Source organism: Alligator mississippiensis, chromosome 1 (assembly GCF_030867095.1).
Source record: "Alligator mississippiensis isolate rAllMis1 chromosome 1, rAllMis1, whole genome shotgun sequence".
Lineage (NCBI taxonomy): Eukaryota > Metazoa > Chordata > Crocodylia > Alligatoridae > Alligator > Alligator mississippiensis.
The window spans coordinates 101815712-101842430 of record NC_081824.1 but is presented as its reverse complement, the minus strand read 5'-3'; the positions used below and the strand labels follow the sequence as shown (position 1 = coordinate 101842430).

Genomic DNA, 26719 nt, shown 5'->3' with positions numbered 1-26719 from the left:
TGTAATAATGTAATATGCACTTAGCCTCAGTAAAAGTAGTAGATAATATAGGGCTGTTACAATTTTCAAAGAAACTGGTATTGAAAAACTCTACCCAATAGCATTACTGTGAATAAACAGTTTCGAGGTGAAAGGAATCAGGGCACAGTGCTTACCTCATTTTTCAATTTGCTTCCAGAAAACCTTTGGAAATAAATGAATGTTATTGCTTCATTAAAAAAGAACATAACAGTTATTTCAAAAAATGTAATGCATCATCTAGAACAATAACAATCAGGAGCCTCCAAAATAAATATGTCTAAAGAATTAGGTTTTTAAAAAATGTTATTACTTCTGTAAGTTCCCAAAAACATGCAAATAACACTAAAGCCAGGGTAGACATTTTTTAGAAGTGAAGGATTTAGGACAGTGAATAAGCATGAATGTACAAGGTCAAGATTCTGTCTCATTTGTAAACCTGGGTAACCTCACAGAATCAAATAGGCAGCACAGAAGCAAGTTAATGATATATTTAGCTGGAATCTAGAATATTTTATAATGGTTGAAGTAGATTTAGACTGGGGGGGAGGGGGAGGGAGAGGGGGAGGAAGCTAGGGAAAGGGGAAGGAGTATTCAATATTTCCCTTTTGAGGTGAATGAAAAAACCCCCATAGATTAATGATTGCCAGAAATGGCCTGCTTTCTGTACATGCAGAACAGTTTCATTGTGTTTAGGATGTACTTCTGATGGAGGCATTTCATTAATAACTACAAGGAATACTTAATAGTTCAGTTATTATTGTATTATACTAATGACCATATCCAATGCCCATAAAAGTCAATGAAAAGACTCCCATTGACCTTACTGGTTTTTGAAGCCAGCCATAGGTGCAGTAAATACAAAACATAACATTTTAATTAGAAATGATAACCTAAGGAATCCCTGGTTTTATAAGGATCAATTCAACGATGAAAACAATGTTGTTATGACTTGTTTAATTATTGGCATTTCTCCCTTATTTTAGCTGCCAAGTGATAAGATTACGCTGGCAATATGAACCCTTAAAATTGTTACGGACAATATTGTGGTTTCATGTTTCTGATTTGTGCCCTATTAACAAGGAGTAGAGCTTTAACAGCACAGCAGAGGTGGCCAAAGGCATTCTGCCCACACAGGTCAGACCCAGGAGAAAAGAATGGCTCAGAGGCATAATTAGAAGGTGTTGACTCCTGACATTCAAGCACCAAGAATAAAGGGAGGGTACAAACAGACTCACTGACTACAAGGTATGTATTTTGGATAGAGCAGCATGGGGACAGCCTGATTCCAGACAAGCCAGGCAGCCTTTGCTGATAGAGCTCCTCTAGAGCCCCATTCAAAAGCTCTTCCCATACTGCTGCCTGTGTAATTAGTAGGAACGGGCTACACTTTCTTCTCTGAAGGATGGGAGGCTTATTATTAAAGGCCTAAGGGATAAATTTACAAAGGAACTTTTGACGTTTAAGTTGGCAGCTAGGCATCTCTGGCTACATACTGACATGCCCTCAAGCATGCTGTGCTGCTATAGTTAGACATCCTCCAAAAGCAGAACTATTCTGCAACAAGTGCCATTCTTTCTGGTTTAGGAAGCAGCCTACCCAGAACTGTGTAGCTTGCTTGAGGGTGCCACTGCCAGGTATGGTCAGGGTACTAAATAGCGTGGCTTAAGTCCAATGGAGATCTTTAGAGCTTCTGCTCAGCTGCTGCCTATTGCTACTGGTAGTTAACGTTCTGAGACCGAAGTCTCCAAGGTGACTTAAGTTTCTTCTGGGGCCGAGAGGGACAGAGGCACACATCCAACTACCCTCGTCCTACTGCCACCCAGCTGCTTAGACCACTTTTCCTTGGTTGTGGAAAACTAGCATTTGAGTTTCTTCTCCAGATCAGGAACAGTAGGGATTTGAAAACAGGTTTCTCCTTCCCTCCCCCCAAACACTCCCCAGGAGATGGTTGACAGCTGAGAATACCAAATAGAAACTTAGCCTCCACCCTTTTTCTCAGCTTTTTCTACTGGCTAACTTAGGTAGTCACCAACAAAGCCTGCTGGCTTCTGTGCATCCTAACTCTCCCAACATGTTGTTTGGGTAAGCTGTGTGCCTACCGTGTAACTGTAATTGTAATTTACACTGGATTGCAAGACGTACAGAAGTTAGGTGCCACCGTGCCCTTTGTCGTGTAAGCTGTCGGTGCCTATAGATGCAAGCAGGAATTCTTTGAAGTGTGTAGTAGCCCAATTCTTATTGAAATTGGTGGTATCCAGGAGCCTAGTAAGTGGCAATAAATGTCAATCTGCATCTTTATGTATTTAAGTTCCTTTAAAAATCTGACCCTGGATACTTTTGTATTAATTCCACTTAACCTCATAGAAGTTGGCCAGGACACTGACCTGAACCAAATGGTATGTGGTACTGACTGAGATAGAACCACTAGTGAGATGCCTCCCTTTGTTAAGCTCCTTGTCTTTCAGTCAGTTAAATAAGTGATTTGTTTGCAATAGTTCTGTATTGTAAAAGAAGCTCATTGACCTGTGTGCCACCAACACATCCATAGCCTTTGATAAATGCTGGATAATGAAATGGCAGATTCAGATTTTTATATACAGAGTATTGCCAACAGCAAGCTCTCTTTTCTCAATACAATGACCACATTAACCTCAACTTTTTTTGCTTGCCCTGTTTCTTGGTCATAACTAAAAGCTGCCCTGTTGCCGAATTTTCTATATATAAACTCACTTATTCTTTTCCTTTCTCAGAATCCCAAACCTGTCTGTATACTGTCATTGACAATGAAAGTCATCATTCAAGCCATATGTGAACAAAGACATTTGTTTTATGAACTATTAATCTTTGGTAAACCAACATGCAGCTATCGTAATGTATTGATCTTGCTAGCTGTCCCTTAAATAAATATAATTAGAGCTTCCTGGTTTAGGTTTAAACTGGTATTTTCCGGTAAAAGAACCAGTAAATATTAATCTACAGTGAGCCCTCCCTCCTGCCCACAGGTGCCAGCTTCACACCATTCCCCCGGCACTTCACAATGTTCATCTGTACTGGGTGAGGAAATGAGAAGACGCACTTTCTAATATGCTTGTTTTATTGAAGTTTGCTGCTTTAAGATTAAAGGGCCAGATTGCCAGTTAGTGTAAAGCCACTCTGATTTAAATGGAGCCACACTGACCAGCTGGGGACTGCTCATTGCATCAAAAAAATTAATCCTGGAATTTGGAGAGTAAAATATTTTCTGAAGTCAGGAGTACTAAATCCAACAGTATACAGAACTACTGGTGTCTAGACAAAACAGTGATAGGTGCTCTGTGAATGTAGATGGATAAAGGAGATGATGCTTAGATAAACACTAAACACATTCCAGAATACAATGACAGAGACTTTATCTCAAAAGTTATGTTACTGTACCTTGTCAAGCCTTTTCCAGAATACACAGAGTGGTAATAGGCACTGCTTTCCTTAATGCCAATTCCATAATAATGATACCTGCAAAAAATAAAAGGACTACTTATGCTTTTGGGGGACACCCATAAAAGTCTAAAAGGAAATAAATTGATGCCAAAATTGAGCGTGCTTTCATTTGGCCACAATAAGATTTGTGACTTGTTGAGAACGGAGACAAAGTATTGGGGAACTCAGCAAATAAAACTATCAAATGATGCCTGAAATATATAGGCAAATAGACAAATAGGAGAAATCTTTCTTTACACTGCCTTTTAATTAAAGTTGGCCTTTTTGTTCTTGTCTTACAGCCAAATGCTGCTTCATTGACAGCAGGAAGGATTTTGCTATTATGTTGAATATGGCCAATACTTGGCTCAAACACCAAGGCTAAATACAGACAGTCAAAAAGCCAGAGGCTAAATCAATTCAATCTTCGCAGGTTAGTCTATGCTGTGTAGATTACACTAATAGGCAAGTGGACAGACATTCACTTTTGATTCTGGAAGCGCAGCCACATGCCTTCAGTGGCCCAGGCCAGAAGCCAGGGGGCAGTAGAGCACACTTCCCTACTGGGCAGGAACAGACAGCTTGCACCAAGTCTAGTCCCTCCAGGAGGTGGGATTGTGGGGCAAGTGCAAAGCATCTGGGATGCTGGGGGACTCTAAGGTAAATTGAAGTTCAATAAAATGATTTAACCTAAATCAGTTGACACTGTATCCGCCCAAGTCTGACACTGTATCCATCCAGGTTTATCTTAAACTTGTTTCAGCCATTTTGAAAGCAGTTTATGTGCACTGAACTTCTGTTGTGCTACATAATTGAACTAATTTCTGATCACTTGTACCAGTTTATGTAAAATTTCTATCCCTAGAGCAAAGCTGCAGACTTTCTTGACTCTAAACTACTTTTTTTCTTTTACAAGGACATAGTTGAAAACTTCTCTTTCTAGGAACTTATTTCACTGCTGCTCCATAGCTTTCACAGGCTTTCAGTTTGCTTCCAGGCGATGGTTAAGGTGTTGGGTTGATCCATCTTTAGGCCTTTATATCATGCTCATCACAGTCCTATCTGAATTCCTACAAAGTCCTAAGTAGTTTATGATCATTTTATCTTGGAGACAATCTTGAAACAACTATGGTGCTTGCACCCCTCACCTCCCCCACATCCCTACCACCACTCCCAACCCAGCCCTGGCTAACCTTCTCTCCCATATGTAGCAGTGCTATCTCTGAATTGCCACAGTGGCTGGGTTCTCCTTTAATGCTTTGTCTAGACTTTGTGCCCTGACCTAACTATATGTGCTCAGAAACTCTTTTCAGTAAATCACTACTTGTTTTATATTGGTGTACAGGTCCCAAAAAACACAACATTGCACTGATTAAACTGCTTTGAGTTAAAATTGCCTCTTTATTTAAACTGGCACAACTTTGTGTATAGAGAATGCCTAAATTATATCAGTATGACTCCTTTGAACTCAATGGAGTTACTTTAGCTTAAATAAGTAAATTTGCTCTGAAATTGCTACTTGTAAATTTCAGGTATAAACAATAAAAGTAGTAATGGATTTCAAAATGACCCATTAGTGTCACTTACATCAACATCATTTCCTCATCTATAAAGGATAATACCTTACATTTATACAGCATCTTTCCTCCAGAAGTTACCATTTGGTTTACAACCTTTCTCTATTAAACCCTTCATCACTGAATTTTTAAAATGCCCAATAGGGAAGGAACTACCTAGAGGAAAGGGAAATGGGGTGGGAGAAAAGCCTAAGGGGTATTGTTGCATGGTCAGTTGCAAGATCCCTGAAGGGCAGAAAAGATGGTGTAAGGAAGGAATAAATCTAAGTATGGTTAGTCCAATCATTTAGCACATTTAAAATCTGAGTGGCTGAAATACTTGCAAATAATCATACACTGGCAGGAAGGCTGGTATAACACATCTCTTGATTAAATGGCCTTGATTCTGGATGAGCGTGAAAAGTAGATACTATGCCTCACATTCATAGATCAGGTAGAAATAACTCAACTGCTTCTCTCTCATTCACTAGTATCACTGATCCTGATACAGTCTGGAGTCTCACTAAAATAGGCCTGGAGTCCATACTCCATAAATCCATATATCTTATATTGCCTGTCCTCTTGTATCTTACAGAGGTCTAAATCAATCTTAAGCTTATGGAAACATCTCCTTCACATGCACTCATATGATTGATTACTATCATACCAATATTATGGAATTTTATTTACTCAGATACCCCCAGCTTAGTGACAAGATACCTTTAAGTTTTCATAGTAAGTCGCTTCTGAAGTATGAAATAAAAAGTAACATGAAGCATAATACTGAGGAAGAAGAGAGGCATGGTATTGATCCAGCATCTCATTATTACAGATCCTAATGTTATAGCATCATAGGGTTTTTTAAACAGAATCCTTCCAAGAAAAGAAGTGACCTTTCAAGTCAGTGTATTAGACTCCAGCTATCATTTCTTCATGCAACAAAAGGACTGGACACAAGAAATACTATTGTAAAACTCTCTATTGAACCTGATGCCACCAATTCAAGCACGAAAGCATTGAAACAGACAAAGTTACATGTGAAAGTCTTGCTCCCTAAGGTGCTACAGAAACTCCTAACATGCAAAAGGACAGCATGCCTATACCAAACTTTCATGTTCTACAAGATAATTTAGGTTCTAACCCAGTACAGCACGTGTTTCTTTGCCATGTATATGCTAGCTTGATGAATGGTGATATGACATGATTATGATAAGACCGCATATGATGAAGTGAGCTTGGGAGTCCAAAAGTTTATGCTATACATCACTGAGTTAATTGATAAGGTGCAAATCTACCCTGCTTTCTGCCTGATGTGACATAAGCCATTTTTAAAGATGTATTAACATAGCCTACAAGTATGGCTACCTGTTTGGATCAGTCTTTCATTTTTTTGCTCTATAAGATAGAGCTAAAAAGTAAAATAACAGCAAGGCCTTTGGGTTTAGGATCCAAAAGGACCTATCATGAAATGCCATGTGGTTTTCTGTAGCATATGATCTCTCTCATGGAAAGAAGTGACATTTTTTTCTCTTACTGTGTTCCACATACGCAGTATTAAAGACCTGGGTCTGGATCAAATCACTAAATCTGAACACAGTTTATATTTTTCAAAATTCATATGGATTTTTTTCAGTCTGAGCCACAGACATTTCTCTTTCATCAAACTGGAACTGTTTCAGATGAGATATGAGTTACAAGTGACTGAAATATGTGAGAATAAGTTCTGAAAAATATTAATTGATAAACTTTAAAAGTCAACAGTTGTACACTGAAATAAAATCCATAGACAACTATTATTACCATTTAAAAATATTACATACGTTATAATATATCCACCTGTGACCTGTTCATTTGCATTGTGATATCACTAAATCAATTGCCCAGGTCTTAGTTTAACCTGCCATATCTCTCAGCAATTTCAAACTCTTACCAGAACTTTAAACTCTCCTATAAACATGTACCTTCTGCTCCCACAAAGGTGAAATTCCCACTCCTCAAAATTATCCTGGCCAGTGGCCCAAAAAAGGCACTCCTCAGTGACAGATTTGAGATCTAATATCTTGTGACCTCTTAAGGCCTGAAATAGCAGCTGTATATCACTGGAAAGAGGAGATTCCCAGGTATCCAAAGGGAGGCACAGTACCTGCCCCTAATCCAGGAAGGTCACAAGATATCAGACTTTATGCAGTGACATTTTTATTAGCTAGAGAAGATCTATTTTAAGTAAATGTTAGATTTGTTCCAAAGGAATAAGTTCTCTATTTAATCTCCTTCTCCAGGATAAGCTTTATAGCGGTAAGGAATCATCCCAACTTTACACACGAGATACAAAATTACTGTCAGCAATTTTTTAAACTCAGAAGACTTTTTACATTATATGTAGCATATATTATATAAAAGACAGGGCAAAGCTATAGTTATCTGCCTAGATGCCTAACAGATTCACTACTACATGCTGTCATTGACACCACACCTTTATTACAGCCTTCATCCCATTACATAGAATTGTACAAGTTTATAGTATGTATTATTATAAATAAAAAACAGTCTGAAATGGTGAAGAGCTTAATCTCAGTTTTCTCAACAGAACCTTTGAAAAGAAACTACTAAGCTGCTCTCCATTTTTAATTTCATAGGTGTGCTGTAACATATGTTTCTCTGCAAGTAGTAGCCCTGATTTTAGCATACACTGACACAAATGATGGCTGATAAGGAAATGATAGGATTAAGCTGTTCAGGGACTTGCAATAACTTGTTATCATGAGGCCAGCTGCCATATCAGTTTTATTAACCCACTAAATCACTCCTAATAAATAAGATAATAGCTTTCAGACATGATGGATAAAAGCTAAGATTTAACATTGATCAAAGTCTACAAAGAAATTAAAATGTAACTTGAGCTCAAACACAATCACTTGTGTATATACTCTACACAGTATGTACATTTTCCTGAATAGCTGCTACACGTGATTCACAGACCATGATTATTCGATATTATTTGAATTATGGTAACAGGTACAATATGCTCAGAATTGCCCACACATACAGGGTAATGCAGTCCCCGCCCCAAAGAATTTACAGCCTACTAAATCCTAATCAGAAACTGTGGTCTGAAGCCTTTTCTGTACTGGACCCATTCTCATCTTGCTGGGATCTAGCTAGGGACTCTCCCCATTGAGCAACATGGAAAAATCAGGGTGGCCAAAACAGAAAAATAGTAGAACATTTTCAACTGAATGAAATTTCAGCCAAAAAGGCAATCTATCCTCAGCCAAAATATATTGCAAAAACATCTTGGTTTTGGTGAAGACTTGAGACACAATTTAAAGACATTTCGTAAATGCTTATACCGCAGCACTACAGCACCACTGTACTAGGCTCCTCACTCAGAAAGATGTTTCAGTGTGATCGGGTTAAGCACCTATGGTCTTTGTACATTCAACAGAGAGATGTCAGTGGCAGCTGATTCAGGTTGAGGTGAGCAGGTGGTCTACACAGAGAAAGTGTTGAAGCGTATGTAGATCTAGGACTTTTGACAAGTGGGGTATGATATACGGGGCCAGCACTACAGGGGTGGCTGTATCCCCCTGTAATCCCCTGACTGCATCTCTGCCCCCCTCTCTACCCCAGCTCTCAGCCCCTACCACCTTGATCCACACCACACCACTACTGCCTTCAAGTTGAGCTGCTTCATTAGGTACATGGTGCTTAGGCTTGACTTGGAAGACATGCCAGCAGACTGCACTACAACCAGGGATGCCTGAGAGTCTGGACAGCAGGAACTGAGCTCAGACCATAGAGAAGCAGGGGAGTGAGGTACAGCTGGGGCACCCAGGCTGGCAAAGCAACAGCTGGGAGGAAACAGACAGGGAGCCAGTGCAGGAAGGGGGACCTTGTCTGCCACTGTTGCCATCCCTAGGTGACCTGGGGACTGCAGGAGCCTCACAGCTGCTCCTGGCTCACTCTAGCAGCCTTTGGGCTGCCCTAGGGTAATTCCTGCCCTGCTCCAGCAAGGAGCTGAGGGGAGTAGCTGCATGGAGTGCTGGACTTGGTTTGGGACAGCAGCAGGAATGGTTGGTTCCCCCTTCTTGCCCCTGCTCCTGGGCTGATAGGGGACACCTGATGGGGGAGGAGCGGGGCTGCACAGGGATCAGGCACAGAAAGGGGGAGCAGCCCACTGCCACCACTGCCCCCAGCCAAGCCTGGATCTTAAGCAACTGGAGTGGCCCTGGGGCATCCCCTGCCCCCAGATCAGCCAGAAACAGCAGTAGCCACTGTGTGCAGGTGACATCTTCCTGAGCCTGCTTCTTATCCAGCCCTCTGAATGTCCTCAAGTGGCCGAGGAGCTCTCACTCCCATCATCTACCATGGTCTGAGCTATCCAGAGCCATGGGGAAGAGGAACCACCAGCACATTTTCCATATAGTTCACTGTGCTACACTGTGGAATGGGAATAGGGGTGCAACTGCACCCCTGCATTCCCACCCCCCATGCCCATGCTGACTGGACCCACTCCTGAAGTCAGGGTACTAGAAAGCCAAGCATGCAAGAGTCATAGTACCAGAAAGTGAACAAGCATGCCATCGTAGCCTAGGGGCTAAGCCACTGCTTTGGAAGAGGGGTGTCCTGCATTCCAGTCTCTGTCAGGCTTATTTCTGTTTTGTTAACCAATAAACATCTAAAATAAAATGTACAAGTGTAACTGAAAGCAAGCAAGAGGGAGCCTTGTAGCCTCTGTAGTTACTACACTCCCCTGGAGGGGCGGAGCCCTGGTTTCTGCTCTCTGCCTATAGGAACCTTTATGTTTATGGTACATGACTACTGCTGTCATAACTATCCATGCCTAACTTCAACAGATGAAAATGCCTATGCTATAGTCTGCTGATTAGGACATGCTCCTGGGAAGCTGAGTTAGTCTAAAACAGGTGGAAGGTAGGAAAGTGGCACCTTAGAGACAAACTGGGTATGTCTACATATGCATTTAGACCAGCTTAATTTTACTGCATGGTAAGTTGTTGAGCAGTTTTTTTGCCACGTGGGCCAGCGGCATATTGGTGGGGGGGGACACCAAGCCATGGCACAGAAATATAGGAGTGGACATGGGGCTTTTGGCCCGCCCCCAGGCCCACCCACAAATTGTGCCCCCCCAGACTCAGGAGGCACCAGTCACCCCTGTCTGCCATTATAGTAGCAGGGCAGCAATGATGCCTTTGTCTTCCCTGCTTTTCACTTGTGACCCCTATCGGGTATTTTGGTTTTGTTTTCATATGGTGGTTTGTGGTTGTGCTGTCTGTGAGGGGCTAAAGTGAAAAATTTCTAGGGCTCTTTGGACAAAAGTTTGCCCAAGACACACTGAACTAGTTTTGATGGCTCAAGTAGGCCCTCCGATCCTGTCACTGTTAATCCTATATATTAGAAAATATTTCCATCTTGTGAAATACTATTAAAAGAGTTTGACTGCTAGCAAGTGACTGTTCCCAGTCATAACAACTCAGCTAAGTCCTGCACAGAAATATCTATATTACAACATGGGATACCAATAGTCCCTGAAGTCACTCAGAGCCAAATGATGATGCATTCATCTTCGTTGTTAAACAGTTAGTTATTCACATGAGTGTTCCCAATGACTTTACTAGAACCACTCATGGGTATAAGTGTTCTCCAGCAGGTGTAATTAGGGTTCAGGAAGGCTGGTCATCAATGGGTGTGTCTACACATGCAGTTAATGAGACTGAATATACTCTGACTAAATTAGAGCTGGAGTAAACTAATCCTGACATCAATGTCTACACATGCATTTAAGCACAATTATTTACTGCATTACTGGATGCCACTTTTTATTTGACAGGACTATCTGAAGGCACAGTAAATTAATCTACTGTGCCCTAATTGCTGCATGTGTGTAGACAAGTGATGCTTTACTGAACAGGAAATAAGTCTGCTGCACAGTAAAGTGTCTTGTGTACACGCGCCCAATGAAACTACTATTCTGAAATTAATACATTTTGCAGAATTATCTGAGGACTGATTGCCATTTACACTGAGACTTCCTCAGGATCACCTGGCCCTGTAAAGAATGAGATTGATGTGGATTTATACTTATATTGACCCCTTTAAACTGCCATAAAACTGTAAAAGCACCTTAGTGTAAATGAAAATCTAGATGCATCTTTGAAGAAAAGCCAGCTGAAAAAAGAAAAAACAAAAAACAAATGCCAACTGTTCAAGTAAAGCCAGCTGATGCTTTTTCTTATAAAGAAACTGTTCAAGGACAGCTAATCCATATGAAAATATAACTCACTAATATCTTCAAAATCAGAGAGGCTAGAGGATCTGCTAAGTAAATGCTGGAGATGCTGTATTTTTTGTGCTAATATTGTCAAGTGTGTTAGACAACAGAAGAGTGCATTGACAGTAGCCCATACATAGTTAATATTGGAGAAAGGTTTCCATCTAGAGACCCAAATTTTAAACTTATCCTGTCAGATTCATAGAAATCAAACCACCTAAAATGTCATACATGTGTGACCTTTATTTATAACACATTTGGGTCATAATCTGGTAATCTATTTACTGGAATTTTAAAATATTATCAGAACTTTGGGAAGTATTTTTCCTTAGCATTTTATGATTTATTATAATTTGGAGACAGCTAGACATAGACTCAGTATCTGTTGGGTTATGTGGGTCTTCATGAGAAATTGCTTAATCTTGAAGTTTGGAAGCCATTTTTTTTTTTGTTAATTATTTTGTATGTACTGTGAACCTGAGTGTTGGCGTTCATACGGAATACATTTCAAATCTAAAGAGATGCATAACAGAAAAGGTCTCAGGCAATATATCTGGACACATTTGCATTAGGATCCTTGTAGGCATAGTTGAACAAGAGATTTCAACAATGCACAATCTCCTTTTTTTTTCCACCCATGGAGGATATTTAACCTATATAAACTTTCCAAGAACAATTTTGCTCATAAGCTTCCTTTTGCCATCTGAAGTTGGCTTGCATAAGAAAAAATGAATTTATATCCAATTTTTTTCTTTTCTGTTATATGTAAATAAAACCTGAAAGGTGGTTGAGCTTTTCAGTTCCTGTTTGGGTTAGAAATTTAAGTCCTGTCCACCCTCTTTTTTTAGAAGGCTGGGTGAAAGCCAACAGGATGAAGTCCAATGCTGACAAATGCAAGGTGCTACAACTAAGGAAGAATAATCATAGTTTCATAGTTTCATAGTAGCTAGGGTCAGGAGGGACCTGAACAGATCATCTAGCCTGACCCCCTGCCACAGGCAGGAATGAATGCTGGGTTCACAAGACCCCAGACAGGTGATCATCCAACCTCCTCTTGAATTTGCCCAAGGTAGGGGTGAGGACCACTTCCCTGGAAAGTTGGTTCCAGATTTTGGCCACCCTAACTGTAAAATATTGCTTTCTGATCTCTAACCTAAACCTATTCTCCATCAGCTTATTACCATTATTCCTCGTCACCCCAGGTGGTGCTGGGGAGAAAAGGTCTCTACCTATTTGCTGTTGATCTCCCCTGATGAGTTTGTAGGCAGCCACCAGGTCCCCCTTCAGCCTCCTCTTGCTGCAGCTGAACAGGTTCAGGTCCTTCAGTCTCTCCTCATAGGGCCTGTCCTGCTGCCCTCTCACCAAGCGGGTGGCTCTCCTCTGAACCCTCTCCAGGCTGGCCACATCTCTTTTTCAAGTGCGACGCCCAGTACTGGATTCAGTACTCCAACTGTGGCCTGACCAAAGTCGCACAGAGGAGGAGTATCACCTCTCTGGACCGGCTTGAGATGCACCTTTGAATGCATCTCAAGATTTTTTGATTTTGATGCTTTTTGCATCAAAAACAAAAATGCAAAATGAGTGAAAAGCTTGATGGTGGCACCAATGAAGAATCTATGTATCTTGGTGGATCACAGGCTCAGATGAGTCTGCAGTGTCTTGCAGTTGAACAAAAGCAAATGTAATGTTGGGCTGCATCAATAGGAGCATTAGGTGCAAGATGCAGGAAGCGATAGTGCCTCTTTGCTTGGCACTGGCTAGGCTTCATCTAGAGTAGGGGTTGTCAACCGGAGGTACATGTACCCCCAGCGGGTACTTTCAAAGGTACCAAGTGGTACGTGGAGGCAGGCAGGGATGAAGCAGCACCACCCCATGCCACTGTCTCATAAGAGCAGGGCCAGGGAGGGGTGAGAGCAGGGCCACACAGATGCCATGCTGCCACCTCTTGCCACCTGCCTGCCACCCACCCACTCTGCATCCAGCTGCTTGTCCCCTTGCTCAGCATTCGGCCATTACTGACCCCCCCGCCCCCCGGCATCCGGCCGCTCCCCCTGCAGGGGTACACTTATTAAAAAGGGGGCCGCCGGGGATACACTTATTAAAAAAGTTTGAAAACCCCTGATCTAGAGCACTGTGTGCAGGCAACAAAAAGCACTTGGAAGCAAGCCATTGAAAGAAATAGGTGTGTTCAGCCTAAGGAAAACTTGATTAAGAGGGGACACGATAGCAGTTTTCAAATATCGAAAGGGCTGCCAAAGAGAAGGGCTGCCATAAAGTTCCTGTGACTGCAGAGAGCAGGACATGGACCAATGGATTGAAGTTGCAGCAACCTAGGTTTAGGTTGGATATTAGGAAAAATGTACTCATTGTTAGAACACTGAGGCAGGGGAACAGACTACCTAGGGAAGTTGTGAAATCTCCATAATAGGAGGTGTTCAAGAAGGAAGTTGGATAACCATTAGTCAGGGGTGATCTATGTTTGGACTACTCTGTAAAGACCAACAATTGTAAGCCTAGGAGCCTTTCTTCTCCACCTCTAGATTGCTGGGAGATAAGAAGAGCTCTGCAGCCTAAAGCAGGTGAATACTGGAAAGGATGATGCTCAGAAGCATGAGAATAAAACAGTGCTCCATACCATCTTAGTCATGAAAGAAAATTAAAGCAGTTGGGATAAGGTTTTATGGAGAGGCTACAGAAAGAGGAGTTCAGGCTGTCCACTTGGAGGGTGTGATGTATAGGATGATGTTTGCTGTGCCAGTGTTGCATAGCAGAATGGAGGGTGTTTGATTTTTTTGTCCTCCAAGGCTTCTGTGCTTTGCTGGTTGCCACATGGGCCCAGGAAAGAAACTTTTTCCCCTCCTGATGCTACACGTGACAAGGTTTTGTTTTTTTTTCCTTTTGCTTTTCTCAGAAGCATTGGGTGTTGGCTGCAGCCAAGGCTGAGAATTTTAACAGGGGCATGTCAATGCTCCTGCTGGAACTAAAACCTGAAGGTTCCTTATTAGAAGGTCTTGCCCTTCTACTCAGGGTCACGTTTGGGATCAGGAAGAAATTTTACCTCATTGTCAAAGTAGTATGGACTGTGGGGAGGTTCTGCCTCCCTCTGTAGTTGGGGGCATGGCCTTCCTCCTTGGATCTCTCAAGTGCATTGTAACAAACCTTGCAGTGGCAAAATACTAATTACCTCATTTCCCTGCTTTATCTATGGCAAGTTAGGGTGGTTTTGGTGTCTTTGGGCCATGTGCCTTGCAGCTGTGAGGCATGGTCAATTGTAGTTTTAGGAATTGGTTAGGAATAGGTTGTGTAGGTTTAGGAATAGCTTGTCTGGGATGGTTTGAATAGGGGTGATCCTGCCTTGAGAAGGGGTTGGACTACATAAATTCTAGAGGTCTCTTCCAGCCCTATGTGGCATCTCTGATGACTTCTTCAGCAATTCATTGGAAGACATGACTTTCTTACTATGAGAGTCATCTTCAGTTCCTAGGTTTTTTACAGATGTTTTAAATGGGAAGATAGGTAAAAACATTGCAAGTGGAAAATACTTAAGTAAACAAACTTTAGGTTTTTCTTATTACTATTATTATGATTATTTTCCATCTTCATACATTATTTTCACCTCACTGCTTTTCAGCTTTTCCTTAGTAAACCACAAATCCATTGCTCTCTCATCTTTCGTCATGTCTATTTCCATAGGTCCTGATTCAGAAAGATACTTAAACAGATGCATAACTTGAATTGTGTCTATATCTTAGAACTAATCACATACCAGTATTTAAAATTACATAATCTTGAATTAGGGCCTTAATAGAAAATGTACATCTAGATAAATGCACAAAGACTTGGACCATTTTAGTCCCATAATGGTCCTCCTGGCAACACTGGCATCCTTCTGGAAAGTAATAAAACACTATTCTGAAACCAACAGAAATTCACAAATAAAAACTTTGAGTATCCTGGACTTAAAGTTGAAAAGCTACTACTCTTTTTGAAAGCTCCCTGTAAAGAACAATAACATGTAAACAAACCCTCTTCTATCTAAGAAGAAGTGCTCCTCCAACTTTGACAACTGTGAAAATTCAAACTTACGTTTAAACATAAAAAACTCCATGACTCTTGGTAGGTATGGAGATGACCTTTTAAGATCATCATAACAAGCTCTGCTCTTGCAGCACGTCCACAGAAAACTCATAACAGTCTTAGCTCCAAACCATTTCCACGGTCTTCCAAGTTGGGAAGGCAGCTTACTTAAATGCCTGATTCTTATTTATACTCTGATTATATACATCACTACATTATAGACAATAGTAAATCTGTCTCGATATACCTGTATCACATTGCTTCTTACTTAAGAATACACACAATCCATGAAAAAAAGCACACTTTACATGTTCTCAAACCAAAAATCAAAAACTCCTTAGAGACAATGGATCAGCACTTCTTCAAAGCTCTTGGAGACTCCAAGGAAATGTGCTGTCCTCCTGGCAGATCCACCATAATACAACACCATTTGGGGTGTAGGGCCGGAACTAAAACTGGTATAACTCACATGCTAGACATCATACTCTTAACATAGATACTTATGTGGAAAACCAATATCTTGTGCTTTCAAAATCTCAACCTCTACAGTTCAACTATAAAACAGATTGATTATATATCAGATATATGCTGCTGCAAATTATGAACTCCTCAAAGGCCTTATGAATCTATCAAAAGCATCCTTATATTTTCTTCTAGTTTACGGCTTAAACCCAGCTTCAGAAAGCTAACTCTTATTTAGGCACCTAATTTACTATTGAGGAATGATAAATGTCTTTCTCTAATAGTTTCAGATAAAGCTTTAGTGTCACATAGAAAACAAAATGAAAAGCTGTCAGATTTGCACAAAGGTAGAATATCAAGATGCAATTTTCCAGCAGAAATGAGTAATTATAATAAATACTTGGCAAAAGATTTTAATGTTACAAAATGTGCATGACTTTGTTTCCAAGAATTTCATTATCTTTATAATCTCTGGAATTTTAGAACTCATACATGGATTTTTGTTTTAAATTCAGACTGTGCTTTTTAGGTTTACTACACACACAAAAGATGCCATAGGTAGCTCCAAATATTTGTATACAGGTTATAGTGAAGCAAATTATAGACACAGAAATATGTGCATTTCCTGCAGCCTAGTACATAAGTGGATTTATAGACAATTGCTTCTTACTTGGAATGGCCTCTTGTCCCAAGCCGGCGTGTGGTAAGGAGGGGAAATTTCTGCCGAATGGTCTAAAGAGAAAGGCAGACTTATTAGTATCTAGCAAAGGCATATTTCCTTAGCTAAAAAAGCAGGTGTTGGACAGTAGCTAGATTTATGTTCCGGAGGAAATTAAATATTAGATAATAGATAAATGGTACAAAAGAAAAACAGTGAAGAGAGATAATTTACATTTGTTCTTCACAAAGAAGAAGCATTATGCCACCAGAATCCTCAGACAGACAGAAAGCTGTTTATGCTTTCTAATGGTGCTTTATATCTGAGCTTATCTCACTTTAACTGCAGGAACACCTGCCCCTCAATTGCCTTCCAACTCTCACTCTTACTCATATGCCACAAAAAACTAGCTGTCTTCAAAAGGAATCTGTGCTTTCAGGTTTACACAAACAGCTCTGGTTGCCCCAAGCGCCTAAGAAAGTTTGAGGCAGCATCTGTTTTGTCCACTCTGGAGGGATTTGGTTTTCTAACGGGCTTTAAAAATGTCTAAGTGTAATTCAGAGGTTAATACAAACAACACTGTCCTTCTTAGATCCTTAAATGGTCCCCATTACTGTAGTATCTAAGCCCCTTACCATCTTTATTGTATTTATTAATTTTTTTCTCTGGATTCCCCCTCTGCAATAAGGAAGTACCATTTTCCCCATTTTACAGATTGGGGAACTGAGGCTATCTGACGAATCCAAGGTCAGTCAAAAGGCCCATGACACAGCAAAGACTCTGGCCTCTCAGTTTCTAAGCTACTACCTTTATGAACAGACCATACTTCCTCACAAATAACCTGAGGCACTAGATGTACCAAATGAAAAAGTTACTTGATGCGAAACACCGGAAACAGAAGTCACAACAATAATATTGTTTAGGTGGAAAGTTATCGTATTTCTCACTAGTACTGACATCAGTTAATCTAAGTGCATTGTGAATTGCCCCAATATATCCTATGCAGAAAGAAAAACATGGCAAGCAAACATTTCATGAATTGGATTTTATTTCCATTACCATTATTTCATTAAACTAATGCATTTCAGTTCCCTAAGCAAATTGAGCAGATCAGTAGTGTTTTAAAAAAGATGATCTGTAAAGAATTTTTGGTTTCCTGTTTCATTAACTACACTAGATTTAATTTAAAGACTTTGCATCTTACTCTGATTAAATGATTTTGGGATTAATTGTGGGGGAGGAACAACAGCTTTTTATTTAGAAGCTCTTTCTGTTATTATTTCTCCTTCTTTTTCTAGTAAAAGTCATCAAAGTACTTCTGTGGCTTTAGATGGCTTGAATATAATTAAAGCTATGCTTTCCATACCAGATCACTCAATCTGAACTTTTTTTGCAATGGCACCCCAATGCCATTATAAACCAAAGAGAATTTTAGTTTAACTCCTCTGAAGTTGTAGAATTAGTTTCACAATTTAGATGAAATAACCTAGGTTTAGCTGGACCCAATTTAACACAAGGACACAGATGTCATAAAAAGCACAATGAATTGTGCATTTCTGAGAGTCATGATGACATGACAACATTAAGAGTTCTAACCAGTGTGATTTTTTTGACAAATGTGTCTAATAAACTATGAATAAATCATGTATTTGCTCTTTACCTTTCCAAATGTTGCAGCACAGGCAGGTTCTAGCTTCTCTTTTCGACAAAAGTCTAAATAATGTGCATAAAGGATGCACCTGGGCAAACAAACTCCTTCACACACTATGTAGTTTTCTTCAAGCCTGTAGAGTATATAAGCAATAACAAGAATAAAACAAATACCTGCTGAGTTTCTCCATTCTATTTTCCCTCCATTATTCCATACTGCCCTTTTTACTGAGTGTTCCTGCTACAGCCCACTAAGCAGTAACTAACTGCATGGTACCTAGAACAAGAGCCTGAGAGAGACCAGCTCCATAGACAATGCATTCAAAGTGCACTGGTTATTCACTCCCTAGAGAATAGAAAACCCAGGCTCAAGTTCCTGAATCAGGCTTGCACAGTCTCTTGTGTTGTAGCTATTCCACTTTATATAAATAATTTAATATTCATTGGAATTCATTGTGTGCTCACCTGAAATGTGGGAGACGTAGGTGTAAGTCCCTTGAATTTGAATATTCTACTTAACAATATCCCTAACTTAATCACAGGACTATTGCCTATCCTGTGCTTGCTCTCTCTCCAAGTAGAAATTCAATTCCAGACCCAAGAAATCTTTATGACAGACACTTGAAAACCGATGATTTGGCATGTTCCAAGAAGAAAACATTTTGGTGAAAAATTGCTAACCAGTGCTAATTCGGATTGTCTATTGATGGATATCAAAGAGAATTCCATAGACTGAAACCACACCTGGTGGCTATTCCTAGATCTTTTCACATTGTAGCTGTGTACCGCTAAGCACCTGGTCCAGTAGGGTATTTCAGCCCTAGCTCATTTCTATTCTTCAGCATTATATTCTTCATGGTCATCAGTAAGGCTTGTACATTACAAACACAACAAAAAATAAAACCCCTCATTCTTTCAAATGGCATAAACACGTGAAAGGAAATGCTGTAGAAGACACAGGATATGGCATGGGATCATATCCCACTTTTTAGGGTAAAATAAATAAAAATCTCAGCACTAACAAATACAACCCTGCATTTGCTCTTATGATTTTCACAGTTAAGGGGGATAATCTAGGTCTACCTCTGTAGTGTATAATACAGTTCCCAATAGTCCAAGGGCACTCTTTACTGAGCAAGAAAGGCAGAGTTAGAGAACTATTTGGAAAAATCATGCCAAAATAAAATGCAGTAAAATTAGCTTTCTCATTAACAGTGGGATACACTGACCAAATGTATGACAGTTCAGTGAAACTATCATAGACATAGCATTAGTGGGTAACTAAGCACATCCTTTCACAAGTTTATGCCTTAATCATTCACCTCTCCATTTCTTTCTAACACTGTTAATGGGCTTAGGTGTTATTGTAGGTGTGATCATTCAGAAAAAATGCAAAAAGCAAGGTTTTCTTTCCAATATTGTCACTTACTTGTTTTTAAGAGAGAGAGACAAATCATGCTTCATGGAAATAAATTGATACTCTGACAATATGCATCATATACTGATTAGTATTTTATGATTTGGTAAACAGAAAGGAATATTTCAATTACAATCTATCCTTTTACTTGATTTCCATTTCAGATGCCTGAATTTACATTCAGCTCTGATAAATCCGTACACAGTGACTTTATTCTTCAATAAGTTTGCCGTTTCATAGAGAGCACATGTAGTGAATCTCATGAAATTATTCTAGTGGATATATTAAAAACAGATAAAGTTCAGCAATATAATCTTTAAGAATTTTACGACAAAAAATTTGTGCGCTACATTTTGAAATAACGATTTTCAAAATAATACCAGAATACATCTGAATCAAATAACAAAACTGAAAAAGTGGTTATGTAATGTAACATGACTTACTGCATCAACCAATATGCACATTCACTTTGACACAAAATCCTGTGTTATCTAGTTTTACTTATGTGACACTAAAAGGCAAGTATCAATATTTTCTTCAAATAGTAGAGTAATTTTCTTTGGGAAAGCTTTCATTTTGAGATTTTCCAACCCAAATATACTCAGACTCTGTAAATAATGAGCATCTTTCTCTCCTCAAAAAAAAAAAAAAAATTAGCAAAAAAACTGTGAAGTAAAACAGGTATGCTCTGTATCTGAACTAGAGGAAGGCAGGGTAGATTTGTATCTTATACATGAACCAAAGTAGATATATGTATCTACTTATATATATATATATGTGTGAATATATCTATAGATGAATAAAAGCCTTACCACTGTAGTGTGAGTTGGGTCTGTTTCTTTTTATCCTTCATGATCTGTGTGATTGTTTTCTTTGGAGACATGGGTTTGTCCAGGGATTTTATTTTATTGCCATGAATATCTGCATCCTCCTCTTCTGAGGAAAGGGTTTCACTGTTAAAATGTATTTCTAGCAGGAAAGGGGGAGGGGGAGAAAAGAACATAAATCCAAGTGTCTCACTGTATTTGTTTATCACAGTTTCTTGTCCTGATATATTTGCCACAGCGCTGATTTATTCTTGTGTTCATTTCCTGTGATTTTACCTACAGTATTTGTGTTTGCAGCTGGTAATATGGTGTGTATAACTATGGACAGTGAGGTGCCTTGGTTCAGTGGTTCTCAACCTTTTTGGCAGAAGGCACCCCTCTTTCAGCTCAAGGCACACTATGGAAAATGCTAGCTCTTGCTTTTCACTCATTTTTGACTACAGAAAAATAATAGAGCAATTCTTCCATTGCAAAGACCTCAGAAAGACCACAATAAGTCAGAATGTTTTTTTAACACTATGGGTTCCTATATGAAATCTCTGGGTTTATCTTGCAAATCATGTTCATGCGCTTAACACTGTGTGGCATCCCACGGCACCTTTGAAAAGCTGTTGAGGTGCCCTGGTTGAGAATTGCTGCCTCTGGCTGAAGTAAATAGCTCTACCTATCTAGGTCAGCTAATGTAGCTGTATGAAACAAAGTAAAAACTTGCAGCATGACAAAATACAAACTATATTGATGTAGCAGTCCTGGCTTGCTCTCTCTCCCTCCCTCTCTGCATCCTGTATCGCTACAGTCCAGATTTGTGGCTAGATGATCTCAGACCGAGGACTCTCTCTTTCTATGTATGTGTGTTATATATGTAGATAGATAGATAGATAGATATATCGTAGATACAGCAGTGCTAGGAATAGATACATGCATACATACATACATAGATGGATAAGTATATTGGTAGACATAGGAGTGCTAGGGCTAGATAGATACATACATACATACATAGAAGGATAAGTATATCGATAGATGCAGCAGTGGACAGGAAGAGAGACAGATACATAGACAGATGGGTAAGTAGATCGGGAGACACAGCAGTGCTGGGGCCACATCCACCCCCATGTCTCGGTGGCCGGGGGCAATGCCGCTGTCCCACCCCGTCCCCGTCTCCTCTGGTCCCCGAGCCTCCAGCCCCGGCCCCGCAGGGCGGCCCCCGCCGCGCTCTCACCTGCCTTGACGCCCGGGGCCAGGCGGGGCTCGGGGCAGAGCCCGTCCGCGGGCAGCGCCAGCAGGTCCTGCGGGGGCGGCGCGGCCCGGCTCGGCGCTGCCTTGAGCGGCATCGCTGGGCAGCGGCTGTCCGAGGCTCCCCGACGGCTGCCGCGGGGCTAAGGCCAGCGCCCGGGCGGCTGCATCGCTCCCGGCCGCCAGGCTGCCCGGCCGGCTGCGGGCTCCTCCCCGCCGCCCCCCGCCTGCCTTTATGCCAGCCCCGGCGCGGCTCCGGCCCGCGCTCCGCGCCCCGCGCCCTGCCCCAGCCCGCCCCCCACAGGCGGGGGAGCCCCCGCCGCGCCCATGGCTCGACTCAGCCCGGCCCGGCGCGGGGCCAGCCCTGCAGCCGCGTTAATGAGTAACCCCTGGAGCTGGGCTGTGTGGCGGGGCTGCCCCCGGGCACCGCTCCCCCCTCACAGCGCGGGCAAGGGGCGGCCTCGGCGCGGCTCCTGCCCCTGCCCGAGCACAGAGCCGCGCCCCGGGCTGAGGCATGGCCGGGGCTCAGCCTGGCCGCGGGCAGCCCCTGCTCGGCGTGGCGGCGCTTCTTCAACCCGCTCCAGTTGGCTGCGAGTTGGGCAGGAGGAGCCTCTTCCCCTTTGGGACATCCTGGGTACGGCTACACATGCTGCGTCTACATGGGCATGCTCGTGCTGCGCAGTAAATGTGGCGCCTTATGCCGAATTCGATACCTGTGTGGTGCGGGTGTTAACTTTGCCTAGGGTTAGTGTGTGTGTGTGTGTGTGTGTGTGTGTGTGTTGATTTGGGACTAACTTTAGCTGTTCGTTTGTAGGGATGCATTTTCATGAAGAGAAGGCTGTGGTGTCAAAGTAAAATGTCAACATGGGAACAAGATGTGTTGATCTTATTCTAATAAAATGCTTTCATCTGATCAGAACGAACATTATGGAGAATGCTGTTACAGTTTAGATTCTGTTTTTATTTCATTGTAGAATGTTAGGAAAGAAGGAAGGAAAATGTGGAAAAGCCAAGGAAGGAAAGAAGGAAATGGAAAACCTAGTTCCTGCCAAGCTCTACAGAGCAGGTCTCTTACCAGGTTGGAAATTCAACCTGATAAAAACATGAGATTCTGTCTTGTGCTGATTTGCATCTTGTACCTGCCCAAGGCAACAATCTTGGTCATTTTGCTTCTACTGTGGCACGGCCAGCGTACTCTAGCACTGACAGTCAGGGCCATCCCTGGGGGGGCGGGGGGTGAATCGAGGCAACTGCCCCAGGCCCCACACTTTGGGAAACCTCACAGAGCCAGGCCAGCTTCGCATCCAGCCGCTCACCACCCTCCCACTCCCACCCTCCGCTGCCGCCAAATCTGGGCCCCACACAGGCTGATTTGCCTCGACCCTGCACCCTGGTCTTCTCTGCTGACAGTCATCATAGAAGTCATATGTTAAGGGTTAATACCCCCTCTAACATCCACCACTCTGACCTGCCACTAGAGGCCTGGCAAGCAGGGGCTTGTTTAGGAGCTGCTAGTCTACTCTGTGCCTGCTCTACTTGCTGACTCTCCAGCAGCAGTATAGGCCAGGGGAGAGGTAGGGGAAGGATGAAGGATGGAGGGTATCAGGGGTCCCCCACTGCTTCCCCACACCACTCAGGTCACTCTCCCACTGCCCAGATTGGCCTATGCCATCCCACTCAGTTGCCCCCCACTGCCCCCACTGTCCTCCTGCTGTCCTGCACTGCTCAAATTGCCCTTCCCACCCCCCCATGCAGCTCTGCCCACATACCCCACAGGACTCTTCTCTGGCTCCCTGCTCCCCACTCCCCTGTAACTGCTGGTGCCATCCTTGGGGTGAGGAAAACTCCTCTTCTCCAGGGGCTGAGCAGCTGTGGCAGAAGAGGAGGAGTACTCTATGGGCACATCTATATATGTGCAGTTAAGGCACATTAGACTGATTTAAGGTACATCATGGGCTCACATCTACATGTGAGCACCTTTAATGCACCTTAAAAATGTCAAATTTAGGCTAATCATGCCTAAATTTGATACCTGCAAAAGCAGGTATCAAATTTAGGTGTGATTAATTAAAGTGCACTAATGCATGTGTAGACGCGTTGAAGTGCATTATTAGGGTGACTTTAGTCCTGGGTCTGCCCAGCCACTAGGGCGTCAGCCAGAGCCCAGCCCCATGGCTCCTGGTAGGCTGCCTCTCCTGCCCCAGGGCTGGGCTGCTCTCTGGCAGCCCCTAGCTGCCAGCTATAAAAGCAACCCAGGCAATCTCTGCCTGTCCTAGCTTGAGCTGCTCCTTGGCCACAGGTGAGTAATGAAAAGGACTGCAGCCTGCTACATTCATTGCCCAGCCCTGAGATTCCCCCCAGGGCTGCTGGCTCTGATATCTATGGCAGCAGGGTGGCCAGCACTTGCCCCTGCTGCTCCTCACCCCCAGCTCTATTTCTTTGCAGGAAGTGTAATGAAGCTCCTCTGCTGCATGGCTCACAGTCTTTGGCTGTGCCCCTGTCCAGGGTGCTGCTGGCAGCCATCCAGGGACAGCATTGCAGGGACAGCCACAGGGGGCCCAGAGAGCTGGTAACCTCATAGCACTCTGAGGCAGGACTGATGTCCAGAGATGGTTCACACGAGGTGGGAGCTTGGACACCCACATTTATAAGACCAAACCAGGTGGGATGCATGTGTGAGGCCACTTTCAGTCATCTTAGCAGTGTCGCATGAAAGTCAAGGTCTTGAAAGCACAGTGGGTGGCTGTGACCACATTTATTTGTCAGTCTGGTCATGCCCAGAAGACCATGCCCTTCATGCGGGAGGTAACTTGCATTTTGGCTCCCTGGGAGACAGACTGTACCCCTGAGAGTGCCACCAGCAAGGGTGGCCTAATCTTGCCTGCTCCCCACCCTGACACCTTCTGTCATATGTCCCCGAGGAGGGGACCTCAGCCCTTCAGTGCCCTGCCCCACCCACCTTCCTGCCTGCTGCATCCACTGGCATTGGAGAGCCCTGCCCAGCAGCTGCTTCACCCTCTGCCCAGCCCCACACCCTGCCATGAAGAACAGCCAGCCTGTCACTGCCAGCTGCCAACTTTTCCCTGGGGGGGGGAGGGGGAAGGGGCACCTGGCCAGGCTCTGCCTGCTGCACAATACAGGCCATGGATACTGGGTGTAGCCAGACACCATCACTGACAGGGAGCCCTATGCTGAGCTATCCCTGGACACATGGTAAATCGTGCCACTGGAGAGGGCCATCCCAGTCACTGCCCCTACCCCTGCCCCTGGCCCCTGCCCATACTCCCCTTGGCCCCAGAGTCCCCCCCATACCATGCAGAGAGGTGGGACACAGTTCAAAACTTTATTGAGCAACCTGTGTCCCCACAGCTGGGTGGGCACAGGCCTCTCACACACCGAGGAAGGCATCAATCCCAGAGGCAATGTCTTCCTTGGCAGCAAGGTTGTGTAGCACTGCAACAGGTGGCCGTGGAGGTTGTGGGCAGCCCAGGTTTGCCACCCACAATGTCATACCTCAGGGTCCCAAACCAGGAGGGCAGGTGTGCCTGGGGTACCAGGAGGATCAGCAACAGCAGGGCATAGTGACTTGGCTACCCCCCACCTGCACAAATAGCTCACTGCACACCACCTGAGGTACATGCAGCAAGGGCATACTCAGGGAACAGCAGTGGCATGGGGGGTGGCAGCCTCATGGCACCACCCTGGAGAGGCCTCCTGTGGAGAAGGCAGGGGTACAGCCAGCCCCTCACCCTAGTTGTCCAGGAGTCCTGTGTGCCCCAAGCCTGGGTGCCATGGACTAGGCAGCAGTACAGCAGAGCAGCTGGCTTGTAGGGAGAGGGGGGGAGTGGGGCCTAGAGCTGTGGCAGCAGGTGCTGTGAGAAGCCTGGCCTGACCCACCCTGGGAAGGGGGCAGAGGAGGCAGATGCCTGCAGCCAGCACCCAGAGGCCCGCCAGCCCCAGGGGAGCAAGCAAGGCTGGGAGGCTTGGCTGGCAGCCACCTGAGCACAGCTCTGCCTGGACAGCTTTCCATGGTCCCTGGGAACCCACGCATGGCCGACCCCTGATCTGAGGCCAGGCAGCACACAGACTCTGGTGCAGAGCATCTTATCTCTGAAATGTTGCAAACTCACATAAAAGGCTTCTGTCTCTTGCCTCTGCAGGACCAACATCTGGACATGGGGGAGAGGCCACAAGGCCCTGTGGGAATGCTGCCTCAGGGTTGCTGCCACCCACTGCTGGAGCCGCTTAGACATGCTGACTGTCAGCAGTGCACAAGGGACTGGACTTCCCTGCTCCAGTGGCTGGTGGTGGTGATGGAGAACTGGGCAGCATAGAAGCAGGCATGAGAGGCATGGGAGCTGGCCTGGCAGCAGAAAGCTATCACCTGCAAGACCACCCAGGAGGAGGCACAGGGCCAGATGCATCAGGAGCACTGGGCCCAGCTGGAAGCCCTGAAGCAGTGCTGCATTGAGCTGCTTCAGCAGCAACTGGTCAGCCAGGGCCACCCAGTGGAGACCATGTCCATGCCTTCCCACTCCTGGCCCCTGGCCCCGGCCCTGCAGGGTCCCTGGGTCCCTCCTGCTGGCCCACAGCAGGCCCTCACCTGGCCCTTGGAGGAGGGCCTCCACCACTTCTCACTCACAGGATCCTCTGGCATTCACCATGGCCCCTGGACCCATAGTGGAACTGTCTATAGCCAGGGTCCAGAGACTACATAGTTTTCAGTTTGGGAAGAGGGTTTTTTATTGTTGGTGGGTGGAGGGTGGTGGTGGAGGGGGCTCTGTGTGTTGGGGAGGAAGGGGAGCTCTGTTGCTTGTGGGGGGAGGTAGGGGGGTGGGGGAAATAAATGTGAGGGATGTGAGGGAAATACAAATTTTCATTTCAAATGTGTCCGTGTCCTGGAGTGGTGCTGGGGGATGGCCAGTGGGGCAGGCAGGTGTCAGCAAAGATGTTTGGGCACATCTCCATGTCCTGGTGCTTCAAGTGGGACTGGAGCTGGCAAATCAGGTCTTCAAAGGTGGCCCAGGTCATCCAGGCCACTGGTTAACATCCCATTCATGCAGCACAATA

The 26719-nt window shown here is 43.7% G+C and overlaps 1 protein-coding gene across 3 annotated transcripts in view; it reads right to left on the bottom strand.

Annotated features, from left to right (window-relative positions):
* RFX6 (regulatory factor X6) overlaps positions 1 to 21834 on the bottom strand; it is a 60346-nt gene extending 38512 nt beyond the window's left edge. For 2 of the 3 annotated variants that reach the window (XM_014597384.3, XM_019479672.2), the window contains exons 1-6: positions 21636 to 21833; positions 20399 to 20555; positions 18180 to 18303; positions 16532 to 16593; positions 3436 to 3513; positions 156 to 183 (exon numbers count right to left, since the gene is read on the bottom strand). In XM_014597384.3, the coding sequence (XP_014452870.1) occupies positions 156 to 183; positions 3436 to 3513; positions 16532 to 16593; positions 18180 to 18303; positions 20399 to 20555; positions 21636 to 21747 (561 nt within the window). In that variant the 5' untranslated portion in view covers positions 21748 to 21833. Of the gene's footprint in view, positions 1 to 155; positions 184 to 3435; positions 3514 to 16531; positions 16594 to 18179; positions 18304 to 20398; positions 20556 to 21635 lie in introns of all 3 variants that reach the window. The other variant, XM_019479671.2, reaches the window with a different exon arrangement.
* Between the last annotated feature and the right edge of the window lie 4885 nt (positions 21835 to 26719).